General features: G+C 43.2%; 1 protein-coding gene across 1 annotated transcript in view; it reads left to right on the top strand.

Moving 5' to 3' along the window:
* The window catches only part of NEGR1 (neuronal growth regulator 1), a 2,727,005-nt gene that overhangs the window by 1,487,006 nt on the left and 1,225,171 nt on the right, over nt 1-14,828 (top strand). Inside the window, exon 3 of the mRNA XM_069642755.1 lies at nt 2,389-2,514. Within this exon, the coding sequence (XP_069498856.1) occupies nt 2,389-2,514 (126 nt within the window). The remainder of the gene's footprint in view (nt 1-2,388; nt 2,515-14,828) is intronic.

Below are 14,828 nucleotides of genomic sequence, written 5' to 3' on the forward strand. Positions count from 1 at the left end.
TCTTTCATTGGGATTTTTCTTCTTCTCACTTCAGTTCTATTTATTTTATAGATTGAAATAAGTGAAAAGGAAGATTGATGAAAAGAAAGGGAAATTGTAACCCAGTCTACAGGTCAACAGGGTTACAGGACAATGTTAGCTGAGGAGAACAGTAGATTTTCGCACCCTCAATCAAGTGTTTTTGATTGTTGGTCAATAGTGCAAGAAGGAACCCATGTGTGTATTGAGCTCATTATATGTTCCTAGTATTTTGAAACAAAGGTAGTCTCTACCATCTACAATTAAAAATATTGCACATACTTTGAGAGCCATAAGAAAGTGTATGGGTAGCTAAAATGCAAGTATATGTTCAGTAAACATGCTGGGAGTAGAAAGATGAGAACCACGTGCTCCTGACTTCCTGCTCCTATCATTTGCAGAATCCTTATTAATGAATGGCACCTAGATACGGTCGAGAGCCTCACAAATCAACTTCCCCCGGAAAATATTTAAGGAAAGAGACAGTGTTGGCTGGCTGCCCACATTGGAGCTGGTTGTGCATTGCATTAATCAGCCTGTTACTGGCAATGAAATTTTCACAGTTCACCCCATTGCATGGATTACAATGTAAACAATGAAAATACATAATCATGCATAGCTTGTGCGTTTCTATCGAAGAGTAGAAATGCAGGCATGACTCAAAAAATGACATCTCCTGCACTGATTATCTCCCTGTACCAGACTTCGCAACATTGCAGGGATAATTCTATCCCAAAGCAGATACATAAAACAATGAAGGATGCAATCCAGTCTGATCGGTGTCTTTCTTGGTACACATTGTGTATACTTATGGAACTGGCCATGTAAATGAATCACTTTCAACTAGAAGACATTATCAAATCGTTCAGAGCAAAACAAAACAAGATGCTGGGAACAGTGGTATGTCCATGGAGTGGCTTTGGGTGGCACAGGATACCCCTGGAATTTTATTGGCCACACCAGGTGCCACCCCATTATCCGAAACTGTGATCATTATGTGTGTGTGGGTGTGTATGTGTGTGTGTGTTAGTGCCACCCCTGCATACCACCACAGTCAAAAGAGTCTGGACACGCAAATGTCTGGGAAAAGAGATGAAGAACTGGAATCTTAAGTAGGAAAGTGTATGTATATACAATATTGGGATGCAAACTACAGTTGCTACACTTTGGGATTCTCTGAATGCACTAGAGGCATTGAAAAGAAGATATCCATTACTAGGCTGACATAGGAAGGCATCAAGAGTAAAGCTGATACAATCATAACATAATGTTGTTAACATTTGACGGAGGATGATGAATGGACACCAAAAACCCTTGAAGCAAAGAGCATGACGAGTTCAATGGACAATCTGGAATTGAGAATTGAGAGGAGAAGAAAGGAATAATAATTGGCAATGCAATCCCATCACCTTTAACTTGTAATGGTCCTGCCATTTTGCATATTTTATTTGTGTACTTCACTTACATACTTCCACACCAGATCCCTTGCCTATCCCCATCCCGTTACTTTAATCTATATATGTATATTTGTGAAAGTTTGTTTGTATGTTTGGGGTTGGCTCCGGCCCCATAATAGTTGGTGGGCTGAAATGTTGGCCCACGGTCAGCATACCAGTCTAGGTTGTACTGGTGATAGTGAAATCTGACCAACCTCACCCATTCGCCCTACACAGGGCACGGCCCGGCCCTGTGATATCAATATGTGCGATTTTGGTTGATTGGCGATTTTGCAATTATTGGGCCCAGGCCTACAACAGTTTGTGGGCTGATGTTTTGGCCCGAGGTCAGCATACCAGGCTAAGGTACAATGGCGATAGTGAAACCTGATTTCCCCACCCATTTGCCTTGAACAAGGCAGTGTCCGGCCCTGTTCTATCACTATAGGTGTTGGCTCCAGCCCCATAACAGTTGGTGGGCTGAGGTTTTTGCCTGAGATCGGCATGCCAGTCTGGGGTGCACTGGCAATAGTGAAATCTGACCAACCCACCCATTCGCCCAGCACAGGGTACTGCTAGTTGATACATATTTATGAATGTCGTGTAATGCTTTGTCAGCCAAATATGCAGAATTAAAATCAACTCACTTGCACGTGTGCACACATGCAAGATTGCCACTCAGTGTATCAGTGTGTTATGTATGATATACTGAAAGCCTCAATGGATATATTTTTAACCATTCCATTTAATTATCAACTCTTTGTGCCCTTATTTAAATAATCCTAATTTTATAGGCATGTGCATTAATTTTCTTCCATATATTTAGCAATGTGTAAATCCAATCGCATATCACCTTTTCACAACAAATATAATTACATTTGTTTATGCTAATCCAAGAAATATATTGATATCTGATTCAATTTTGTCGTTTCAGTTTCTGCAAAGATATATCACATTTCATCGGATATGATTGTGAATGAAGGAAGCAATGTTTCATTGATGTGTTTGGCCAATGGAAAACCAGATCCCTCAATATCATGGAGACACATTTCTCCTTCAGGTAAGCAGAAAAACGGAATCCTAATGATTAGTATGAGGGTTTAGGACAAGAGGGGATGGAATTCTGAAAAAAAATATATACAAATACAAATCCTTGCTCAGTCATTTAGAGTTGAGGCTCAGCAGGTATTACTTGAAGCAGATAATTTACACCACACTAAAACTAAAGCAAATTAGGGATGGGCCTGATGACGATGTTGGTGGTAATTCAATGGTAAATCAGCTGAATTACCACCAAATACACTTACTGTTACTGCCACTTGGTCCCATGGAAGTACTACAGTATTCCAAATGGGAGTATAGTGGTGTAATTATCCATTTTTTAGTCTGTAGGTCTTCATAAGGATGTTTGACTTATTTACAACGAGCAGAATTACTGTGCAGTAAATCCTCCATTTGTTTTACGGTAAACTAGAGGGTTTAACTTCAACAAGAAGCTGAAGGTGAATCCGGCACTTTCCTTCCAAAAATCAGAGGATTTACTGCATGGGAATTCTGCTGGTGGAAAATCTGCCAACACCTATAATTTGGCAAGAAAAACAGTAGTAATTCCGCTACCTCCAAAAAAAAATATCTATTAGGGATTTTACACCACTTTCTTCCCATACTGCTAAACTTGTAATGAGGCCCATTGTGTTGAAAATGAAATCATCTCAGGACAAATTACAAATACTGCACCACTAGTCAATGAATGGTTGGGGCATTATTTATATGTTTTTAATATTCAATATTTAACAAGCAGTTGTAGGTAAATATACATATAATATCAAGAGCATATTGTCAGACAATTTACATATTTAAAACACAATTTCAGAACTGTTTACACCTCACAAGTATAATGATAAAAATACATTTCAAAAACTATTCTGACCACAATATTCAATAAAGTGCTAGTACAGATATACACAGAGAAGATAATGAAACATTTGTAAGCCAGCTCAATAGTACAAATGATATATTTCACTTAGTCATATTGTAACTGGCCAGGTTACAAAGTGTAATGATGGTGGCATCTCTACAGAGCAAGATTTGCCAGATGCTGTTTCCTCAGCCATGCTCTCTGGAGAAATGTGGCCACTATATGTACCATCATCCATCATCCATTCTATTGCACAAACCGATTGCCTAAAAAAAGTGCAATGAATAATGGTCTTTCCTACGTTTGCCTCAGGGTGGAGTATGCAGTATAAATTAGCATAAAATGTGTTTCCTCTTCCACAAAGTGATGACAGTAGTGGCATTTGTCAGAGACGCCAACATCCCACGTATGCAAATGATGGGCCAGAGGGAATATACCTATCGTAAATCTGATAAATAAAGACCTTGACAATCTGGGCTTCACTTGGTCTAGGTACCTTTAGCCTATCACCAATGTCTTTGATCAGTATATATGCAATTAGCAATTATGCCATTGAATGTCTAATACAACACATCCGGTGTGACCCAGAACTCCACATGATTAAGGTCATGGCCTAACCTCTTTAGATTTTGACATCATGGCAGGTTGTTCTCGCCCTCTTGAGATAATAGTGCTTTAAAGCATCTCTATAGGTTTCTGGAGAGCTCCATATTCTGACCCAGCACAGCAAGGTCTTATTTTAGAAATGGTGTTAATATTATGTAAATTAAGTTCCATGAACTGGGGTATTGAATGTGTACTTGATGGAAGCCATAATATGTTTTTATGTAGCCATTTCCAATTGTCGACAATTGGAAATGGCTACAATTGACAATAGAATAAAACTCCATACTTCACCACATAAGGGCAGCCTGACGTGCTTGTAGTCAAGTCAAGTCAAATATATTTTTTTGGATTTCTCCATTAAAACACATACAAATGTCACATCATACATTAATAGAATCAACCCAATGTTCCTATTGTCCAAATTGACCCAGCATAACATAGAATAAAACATCCCTAAAATCAGTCTCTTTGGATTAAATCCTACAATCAGGTAAAGTTACCAAATACAATGTTTTGTTACAACATCCCAATGAGTGAGTGCTTTGCTACAATTCATTATTAAAGATAAAGAAATGTTCTGATTTTACAAAATGGGGCCTAATCCACTTTTTACTTTGATCATGATAATTCCCACAGATTACCAGAAAATGGAACAGTCCCACATTGACTCTCATTTGGCAATTACATTTCGTGGCCACCACCCCCCTTTTCCAGATTTTATGGGCATTTAGTAGTCGGACCATCATTTTACATTTCCTACATCCTCCAACTTCAAGAGGCAGCTACAGTCGCCTTATGCAATGTAATGGAGGATAAAGTACAACCCTTGGCCCTATCTAATTCTTGGTCATAGCAAATGGCTTTCCTTAACAGCTCCTTTTTTAGTTTTTGAGGTTTTTGGGGCAGTCAATTCCTTTACACCCTTATAACCCCAAGTCAAAAAAGCACATCCATCGTTATACCATGGATACTTTCTCCTGTATTCTGAGCAAACTATCTCTGCCAATGCATTCTGTATATTAGGATTCCTTAAGTCTAACACATATGCCTTTAAAAGAAAAGTTGAAAACCTCAAATTCGTCCATATGGCTATATTTGGGATCCCCCAGTTCCAGCCAGATTGCACTATTTGGTGCACCCCGGGGAAGGCTGGTTAATGTCTTTAACAATATGTCATGGGCCATCGCCAGCAGATCACAATTTGCAGACCCCAGATATTTCTCCCATGCAGGAGCATTGACCCTTAGGATACAGGCTCCATATTTGTAGTAGAACCTTAGCTGTCCTCCCATCCTAGGTTTTAATTTTGCAGCTATAGCCTTGATGTGTGGGGCCCAGTTTCCGGTCTTATCAAAGATGAGCCCCAATTAGCAAAAGGAGCTCACCAATTAGATTTTTTGTCCCATCAAGTTCCAAAAAAATCTATTGATGCCTTTCCCACATATCAAGATGTTCACCTTTCCCATATGAAGCTTTAGTCCATTTGTGCAAAAATAGTTATCTGCATATTCCAAGCTCCTTTGGAGCCCCTCTGGTGTAAGATCCAATAATTCTGTATCATCTGCCAACAAGAGCGACACATATGGCACTTTTTGAAGTAATGGAGGGACAAGTCTTGATTCGCTCTGTTCAGGCCTGAATTCCGAGAGGAAAATAATAATAAGAAGAGGAGCCAGTGAACACCCCAGTTTTGCCACCTTCTTGGTGCAAACATTCTGTGTATAAATTCCCTTTGACTGACAATATACTGCTGCATGAGTATTCGAATAGCAGGCTTTTATGAGATTCAGTAGGCCTCTTGGCACCTTAAGTGATTCCAGCTTCCTCCATAGGATATTCCTATCTATGGAATCAAAGGCCTTTTCTAAATCTAGGAACGGAACCTGCCCCCTCTAATCTTGCAGTACTTGTCTATTAAAATATTCAGTATATAACAATCATCTAAAGTAGAAGAGCCTTTCCCAAATCCTGCTTTAGAGGCAATCACAATGTTATTTCTCTCAACCCATTCTTCTAGCCTATACATTAAACATGTACTTAAAAGTTTATTAGTTCTTTCCAACAAAGATATTGGGCGATGTTATGCTATCAGAACTTCATAAACCATGGCTTCCATCCAAGAGAATCTTGTCATTTTAATGGAAAACCATCAAGGTCAGTGATAGTGGATTCAGGGAACATGGTTGCCCCCTTGAATAACTCTATAACAGTTGGGGTTGTCAATTGAGTCTTTTCATAAAAAACAATGTGATATGACTCCCACTACAGGATTTGGCTTAAACAACATTAAAAATCAAAGTAAGGAGGTGGGTTCACCATTCCCAACACCAATTTTTAAATGTCAGAGCCAAAACCGTCAGGGCCATCGGCTTTGCACATTGACATGTTTTAATAGAGAGAGATATTTCCCCCTCAGAAAAGACAATATCCCCTCCCCTATAAAGTCAATCCTGACCATCATTGTCTATCCAGGTTGCAAACATTGTTTGGGGTAATGACTAATCCAGTTGTCCAATGAAATGACATTCCTTGAGGGCACCCCCTGCTTCATTAAAACCTTCTGCCACCAATTTCCCAAATCTTTCGGCATCTTTGCTTAGAATGAAATCCTCCATCATATTCCATAATTTAATTATGTAGAATCTTTTCTTTTCCTTCATATGACACTCTGGTGCCTCCATCTCCCATTTATTCTTGATAATCAACACTGTATTTGGTTAAAATCACCCCAGCCTTTTCTACCTGTTTTGTCCCAATGCCATGGGAGGTAACCCTCTTGCCCAGGTTGTCATAGGCCTCTACCTATTCAATACATTCACCATCTATATTAAATAATAATTCAGCGGGCTTGCTCCTCTTTCTGCTAAGGACCATCATTTTGGGTTTAGTGTAGTTTATTGTCAACCTGTTATCATCCACAAACTGTTTAGAAAGAATGCATTGCTTATGGAGGCAAGCTGGTTTGACTGAGATCACCCCTGCATCATCCGTAAACATTAATGTGGGAAAAATGTCCTTATCTAGAGTGGGCATATCTGCGTCAATAGTTGGTCTATAACTTGAGTTGATAAATAGAGAAAACAGTTTTGGGGTAATCACACAGCCCTGACACACCCCTTTATGGATTGTAAAGCCGTCTTTAAGTTGGTATACATTAAATACAATGGCATTTTCCTTAGGAAGAGGTATTTCTCAATGAATATACTTAGCCTTAGGATGTGGTCTATAGTTCTGATCCCTGGACTCCAGCATGGAGGTTGTGTATAATGTTTTTCAGTCCATGCTTCTAGGTGACTAAGAACTGCGTTTGCAAACATTTTCTGTCGTGCGTCAAGCTGCAAGATATGTCAAATTTTGCAGTGTCCTCCTGACCCCCGTTTTTATAAATAGGGACAATTTCACCTTTAGTCCAAGTAGCAGGGTCAAAAATCAGTTTCAAAATTGCATTGAATACCCATGTCAAGTCAGGTGCCCTAATGCAGGTCTCCTTTGAAAGTGATCCATAGGTATTCTATGAGGCCCATGGCCCTTATTAGGAAATGTACCAAAATGTCAAACACGTAACTGCGACTACACAGTTATGCGACTTTGGCACATTTCCCATTACTGTGCCCAAGCAGAGCAGGGGTTGCAGGGGTCTCCCCCAATCTCCTTGGGCACAGTTACAGGAGTCTGGGGTTGTGGGTAGGCGACAAGAATTTTAAAAAAAGACAAAACAAAAAGCACCCTGCGGCCTCAGCTGCGACCCACGTAATTGGAGGAACTGATGCTGCAGTGATAGCGGGAAGTTGGCAGTGCACACAGTGTGCCGCCGTAAAGGTGTCGGGGGGAAATTCTGCCGGGGTCGGCTGGACCGTCCGCAGACCTCCGGGCAGGGAGGCCCCAACTCCTCCCGTATATCCCAACAGAGATAGAGTATGAGACACACACAAGAAGCAAGGTGACTCTGCTGTTTATTAGACAAAACGGCAGGGATGGGTCAAGGAGCGTACGCGTCCGTCCTGACACACACACAATCGTGGGGCTCTCAGGCCCTTTTTACCTTAGTATGACGCGCTACTTGCGTCACTTGGAAAGTTTTAGCAAAAAAAATCTCCACTCTGGATTGGTTACTCGAGTGGTAGGGTTAGTATAGAGCACATATAGAGAACGGTGTTAGTGGCTGAGGGTTAGTCAGGTGGTATACCTGGGCTGTCCCTTCAATTTGATACATGAAAATTGTTACATGAAGACCTCTGAGGATTGGTCAGTGTTAATGGCGTCAGTGATAAGCACCCCATGTTCTAATTGGTCCGCTCGCGAGCCTCCCAGTCTGGGACTATCGCTGTTCCCAGCTCGCGGGGCACCTGTCATTTGCAACAATGTTTTAATATGGGTAGGTGTAAACAATGTGAGGATTTATTCATATGTTGGGAGGTCGACTACTCCCACTGCTGCAGATGTCCAATGAGTCTTTTAATTGTATCTGCCTGTGTCTTGAAACGTGGGATTCAGGCGTCTCCTTCCTCCTGGGCTTGGCATCTTGTCAGGTTTGGCTTTGTCACGTGAGGTGAGACCGTGTTTGAGGCAAAATTCAGCACAATTAATATTGTTTTTCCTACTGTGTGCCTGGTTTATCTTGCAGGTGCGACCTTGGCGTTGGCTTGCAGCGTGCGAGATTGCAACATCGTGCCCTTGGCGTTGTGCTTTCGCCGGGCTCATTTTGCAGGGTCAGCAACCCAGATCTTGCTCATTCAATGTTCATGGAAGCTTTTGCTTGTGGCCTACTTGGGCCTGGTGCATAGGCGGAACCGTTTGATGCAGAGCGCTTTAGGTTGCGGTATCATATTGCTTTATCCTCAGTATCGTGTCCCCGTTATATTCTTCATTATGGTGCATGGCTCTTAGAAGAAGCGTGAGCAAGCCTTTTTAAATAAGTTCATGATGCGTCTTGCGTTTCTGCATTTTGAGAGCCTATGTGGAAAATAATAAAGATGCACGTCCGTGAGTATGTCTGTCGCCTACGTCATAGCACTGAGTATATTCTTCGTGTGGATTGGTGCGGGAGTGTCCGGTGTGTATATTTGCACAGGTGTGCTGACCGTTGGCTAGGTCGTCATGGCATCTCTAACGACGTGTAGGTTTAGTCGAGTTGGTCCGTGCCGCAGGTGTCGGCATGGACAGAGCGGGCTGCTGGGCAGGTAGATGGGCACATCCGTATGTTCCTGTACCAGGGTATTTGGTCGTCTGGTAGATAGGCAAACTCCTCTTGTGGCGGGTGTCTAGGCCGTGATCCTCTAGGCCAAGCGCGAGAGGGGAAGGGCGGGAGCCTGGTCTTCCATTCTCCCACTTCAAAGGTAAGTGGGGTGGGGGGGTCAGGTAGGGGGATCTATATGATCACTGCGCTGTGCCGTAATTGGCGTCAACATTTTCATTGGCACTGTTACGGGAGGCTCAGTGATCACATAGATTCCCCTTATTAAACTTTAGTGTCACTGTTGCTCTTATCACCTCACTCACTGTATAAACCAGGGGTGTAAACTCTGACCTGCTATCTGACTCCAGGCCTGTCACAGATACCGCATCATTGGATCCTAATGAGTAGAGATTTATAAAATGGTCAATTCACCCATTGTCTGTGATATTACCATGTATGGTTCGTTTGTCATCCTCTTGCTTTTGGTTAACCAGTTGCAAATATTTTGTGTTATCTTCATTCATTACTGCATCGAGCAATATATCCCTTGTTTTCTTATAAAAATGAGCTTTCTTCTTGGAGGGAAATACTCCCTTATATGACCATCTAGCTTTCCTTAAGGTTGCTTGGCCACTGCCATCTACATTTCTAAGCTATCGTATTAGGTAGGCTTTAACTTGCCTACAATGCCTGTCATACCATCTGCTATTATTAGTTACCTAGTGCTCGATATCTTTGGGGGATATGTTACTAGTGGCTTAAGCTTTTCCATATTAGGCGCTTTTGATATCTAATGGGCTATCTGATTCTCTGGCTTGCGTGTGCAAAGAGGGCATATACGCCAGGAATCCACCAATATACTTGAAGTGGCATTTGTCACAAAATTCAGTAGTGAAAATGTTGTTCTATATGGGTGGTTAAAATGGTGCATTCTAAAACACCCCTTTTTAGAAAAGATGGGTAAAAAGCTATATCATATACAGGCCATCGACATGCGGGCTGCCACCTACAAAAAATGCATGAGCCCAATCTCAATTACATATGTAGCATGCTATTGTCACACGCTATCGATGCCTGTGCCAAAAGTATTAGGCCTGTCAACAAAGTATACCAGCACTCCACTACTTTAATACTGTTGCCCCAGTGCCTAAATATATATAGTCTGTTATGAAATGTCAATAAATAAATGATTCCATATATAGTTCTTGCTACTCATTATGTAATACGTGTTGACTGATCAGGATCATGTTTACCATCAACCCTGAAACATATTAATATGCTGTGTCATGAGACATCTACTTCGATTGCAGGGAGCAGTGTCTTTGCTTCCCGTTTTGGGCGAATGTAGGCCTCGGCACTGGTTTTCATAGAATCAAAAAGATGTATTTCCCTGTCATTTACTATATGTGTGCATATCATTGATGATTATGACATATGAGGTTCTGCTGTCTAGTTAATTGCATCACTGAATGCTGTACTCATGTTTTCATTGTAGATTGTAGACACAGATAATGCTTCTGACAATTAAATAATGGCTGTGTTTAACCTTGGAATATCTTGTTATCCAGGTTTGATTTAAACAATGCCAACAGTTTCTTCTTCAGATCATTGGTGAACTCTCTCTAGGAGCCCATTGTCATGTGTAGTGACTTCTCTCGTACAGTTCTATAGACTGCAGAAGTGGTCATTATTGCGGGATAATGACCCATTCTCAAGTCACCCCGGATGCAAAGATGAGAGCCAAAGGTTGAGGTAAGGTAATTACCCCAAGTGATAACACCTGCGGAGGTCTATAAGGTTATTAACACAAAAAGCTTATTGCAGTATATTGCAGCAAGATTGACTCATCAAAGGCTCTAAGTATATTCACAAATCTGCACGTTCCAAACTGCAAATTTAAGGTTGGGGGTAAAAGATTAATTAACTTCCCCCCCCTACTTGATGCTGACATTCAATGGCTTCATTTCTGATTATCTGTGGTTTAAAATCAGATAGAAAAGTTGTCACTTCACCTAGGTTAGAGAACGCATATAAGTCAAACGTCCTCAAAGTTGCACTGCCCAAACAAGCCCAGCTCCGATGTTATGAATAAAATTAGGTAACTAGGCACCTTGCCACATTCTGTGAAAAAAGGAGATAGTCTATGTCTCCTTTACGCAATGTTTGCACTGCCAGAACACGACAAAAATACTTCCAATATGTCACTTCTATTCATCCTTAATTCACCATTGAATTAACAATAGACTCCCAGCCAACAATCTTTCTATCACATGCACCTGTAACATCCAATCCCGACAGAAATACTCTAGATGTGTGGAATTTGATATGCTTCTTGTCACGTCATTTGGTTCCGTAAAGGATCCCTGTGAGTGTGATTCATTAGCCCCAGGCAAGGTGGTTTCCAATACCAAGTTAGAGTGTTAGCCTTAAGGATGTTGCTCATTTTTTGGACCACATTGGTTACTTTGGCCGAGAGAAGAAAAGATGTAACTTTCTTCTGATTTAAAGGATTGTCCTTTTTATGCACAACGTCACCTGGTATTTAGATGCTGCCTGCCATTGGGTTTATATATTTTTTGTATCAGCTATTTATAATGCGCCTATACACAATGTATTTCAAGGCGCAACAAGACAAGAGGAGGGGGAACAGGGATGTCAAAAACTAAAACGGCCCTAATAGGCATTGTGACATTCCAATCGTGCCAGTGCAGTAACAAGAAGAATGGGGTATAGAGGAGGAGGAAAGTGCCTGTCAGGATGGACAGGTCCACAGGTTAAGCGAGGGCCAGGGGAGGCCAGGTGGAGACAGCCAGGGGAATGCAGAGAGTGCAGGGGAAAGAAGGCCCACGTGCTAAGTGCAAATGTATGGGGCTGGAAGGGATCAAGGGGTGCAGGACCAGCCAGGTTAGTGCAGCAGAAGGGGACCCAGAGGGCATGTGCAGGTTGGTGGGGGTTCACTGGAGACCAAGTGCAGGGGTAGTCTCAGCAATGAGGGCCTGGTGCCCTGTAAGAATCTGAAGGAACCAGGCTGCCAGTCAAGAGGCAGAGGGGGACATTAGCAGGGGGGGAGGAGAGGGAAAGAGGATGAGAAAAGGAGGGTTTCGAGAAGCTTCCTCAACTTACGGAGATCTGGCTGAAGTCTGGGAGGGGCTGGGAGGTCATTCCAGAGGGAGTCTCCCGCGGAAGAGAGAGTTCCTCCCCCACTCTCTCTATGGAAAAGTATCTGATCTGTAGAGAGTTGGAGCTAGAAAAACAAAGGGATCTAGCAGGGAGGTATTTATGGAAAGGGAGTTGGATGTAGCAGGGTCCCAGGCCACAGTAAGCCTTCTGGATGGTGCAGATGGTCTTGAACTTGATTCTCACAGCGACTGGGAGTTGGAGAGATAATAGGGCTGGAGAGATGCAGTCCCTGGGTTTGAGGCCAAGGAAAAGTCTCACAGTCCTATTCTGGATTAGTTGTAGGGGGGAAGGGAAGGGTAAGGCAGATTGAGGAAGAGGCTCTTACAACAGTCCACCTTGAAGCGGACCAGCTCTTGGAGACATTGTATTTCTGGGGAAAGGGGAGGAAAGGGAGAATGCATCTAAGGGGTTGCAGCTGAATGTGGGCCTTCGTGGCAAGGTCCATGATGTGAGGAGAGAAGGAGAGAGATAGAGGAGTCAAAAATGACACCAAGGTTGTTTGCCTCACAGGAAGGAGAGCTGAAGGGGCCCATGGAGGGCAGCCAGAGTGTGGGACAGAAGAGGGAGCCGGAGTCCCGATGAGAAGAATCAGGTATGGTAGCAGTGCACCATACCTGAATAACAGACATACAGTCAGGAATGAGAGAGGAAGAGAAGGAGGCAGAGGAGGGAAGCTTGAATGAGAACTGTGTGTCATCCGCATAACACTGGAAGTTAGGGGAGAAGGCAGAGATCAAATGGGCTACCGTGGCAAGGTAGATGGTGAAAAGCAACTGCAAGAGGATAGAGTCATGATGGTTATCACAGGTCAAGAGTGAGATGGAGGACAGAGAAAGCAGGCCCAGTTGAACTTGGGAAGGTCGCTCATAGAGGAAAGAGGTCAACCAGTCCAGAGCCAGGTCCATGATGCCAAGGGTATCACAGAGACGAATTTAAGGGTGGCATGATTGACTGTATCAAGACAGAGGAAAGGTCAAGAATGATGAGAACAGAAGGAGAGTTGGAATCGAGATTACAGAAAACGTCTTCACGGGTGTCCAGGAGTGCAGATTCCATGCCTCTGGCAGCTCTGAGGCCAGATTGGTGGTCGTGAAGACAACCAACACATTCTGTGTGGTGGATTCGCTAGAAGATGGCCAGTTTCTACAAGAGTTTGCCCAGGAAGGGTGTAATGGAGATAGGGCGGTAGTCAGTCAGACAGGAAGGGTCGCCTGAAGGCTTTCTGAGGAGAGGGTCACAAGGGAGTGCTTGAGGAGTAACAGGAAGGATCCAGTGGCAAAGAAGTTATTGCAGAAATCATCCAACGCTGGAGCAAGGGAGACAATGTTGTCCTTGATTGTTCTAGAGGAGCAAGGTAGCACCTGATTGAACGATACTTTCATAGAACATATTTGTCTTGAAACCTCATCGGGTGATAGGGTAGAGAGAGAGGAGAATAAGAGGGAATCGGGAGGGTACAATGGGGGGCCTGAGAGCAGGTTAGGGAGAAGGGAGTGCTGCAGAGGAGATTGAGGACAGGATGTTCTGATTTTTAGTAATGAAGTGAGAGGCCAGTGCAGTGAAGAGGGCCAGGAAAGTCAGAGGAGAAATGGAGACTGCATTAGGATTGGTTAGTTCCATGCAGATTTTGAAAAGTTCAGCCGTGTTTTAGTGGCCCCAGAGATGCTGGCTTGGATATAGGCCTTCTTCTACGAGCAAATAAAAGCCTGTATTGCTTTTGGAGTAGGCGGCAGGTCAGTTTGTCAGAGGATGTGCTCAAAGCCTGCCAATTCTGCTCAGCAGCTCTGCACTTGCGTTTCAGATAGGACATACCGGGTATTGCTCTTGGAGTCAGGCAGGCTTTATGTGGATCCTCATGACAAGGGTAAGGATGTCGCGAGTGTTGGAGATGGAGAGTTGAAGGATAATAAGGGCTATGTCAGAGTCAGAGGCAGGAGTTGGAGGGGGAATGAAGGTGGCGGCATAAGCAGCAAGTGGCACTTGCTTCATAGGTTGAATGACAGAGAAGTAGACTGGCAATGAGGGCAGGCGCTTAGCTTAGGGTCCCAGTAAGTTCAGGTGAGAGGACAGGAGAGCATGAGCAGACCAGGAGAGAGGAGTATTGAGAGGGTTGGAGATGAGGATGTCAGCAGAGATGAGAGCATCAATGTGTGTCCGGCTGAGTGTGTCGGGCCGGAGGATAGGATGAAGAGGGAAAGAGAGTCACACAGTTCGCCGAAGAACCCAGAGGCTGGAGGCCAGGAGAGATGAAGTGACACTCTGTGAAGAACGGGAGACCAGGTCAGAGTGCTTGTTGCTGGTGGACAGATTCCGCAAGACGATAGGAGAGAGATCAAGCCTGCAGACAAGGCTTTAGAAGGCAAAGTAGGACCGATTGGGTTTGATCGTAGCAGGGGCCCTTTCAGTGAAGATCAATGCCACTCTGCCAAAACCGGTTAGGCCTGGACTTAGAGAGGATATTCTAGCCCTCTGGGAGGAGAGTGTGAAAACTTGT

Source organism: Ambystoma mexicanum, chromosome 1q (genome assembly GCF_040938575.1).
Source record: "Ambystoma mexicanum isolate Mex_15411 chromosome 1q, UKY_AmexF1_1, whole genome shotgun sequence".
NCBI classification, from domain to species: Eukaryota; Metazoa; Chordata; class Amphibia; order Caudata; family Ambystomatidae; genus Ambystoma; species Ambystoma mexicanum.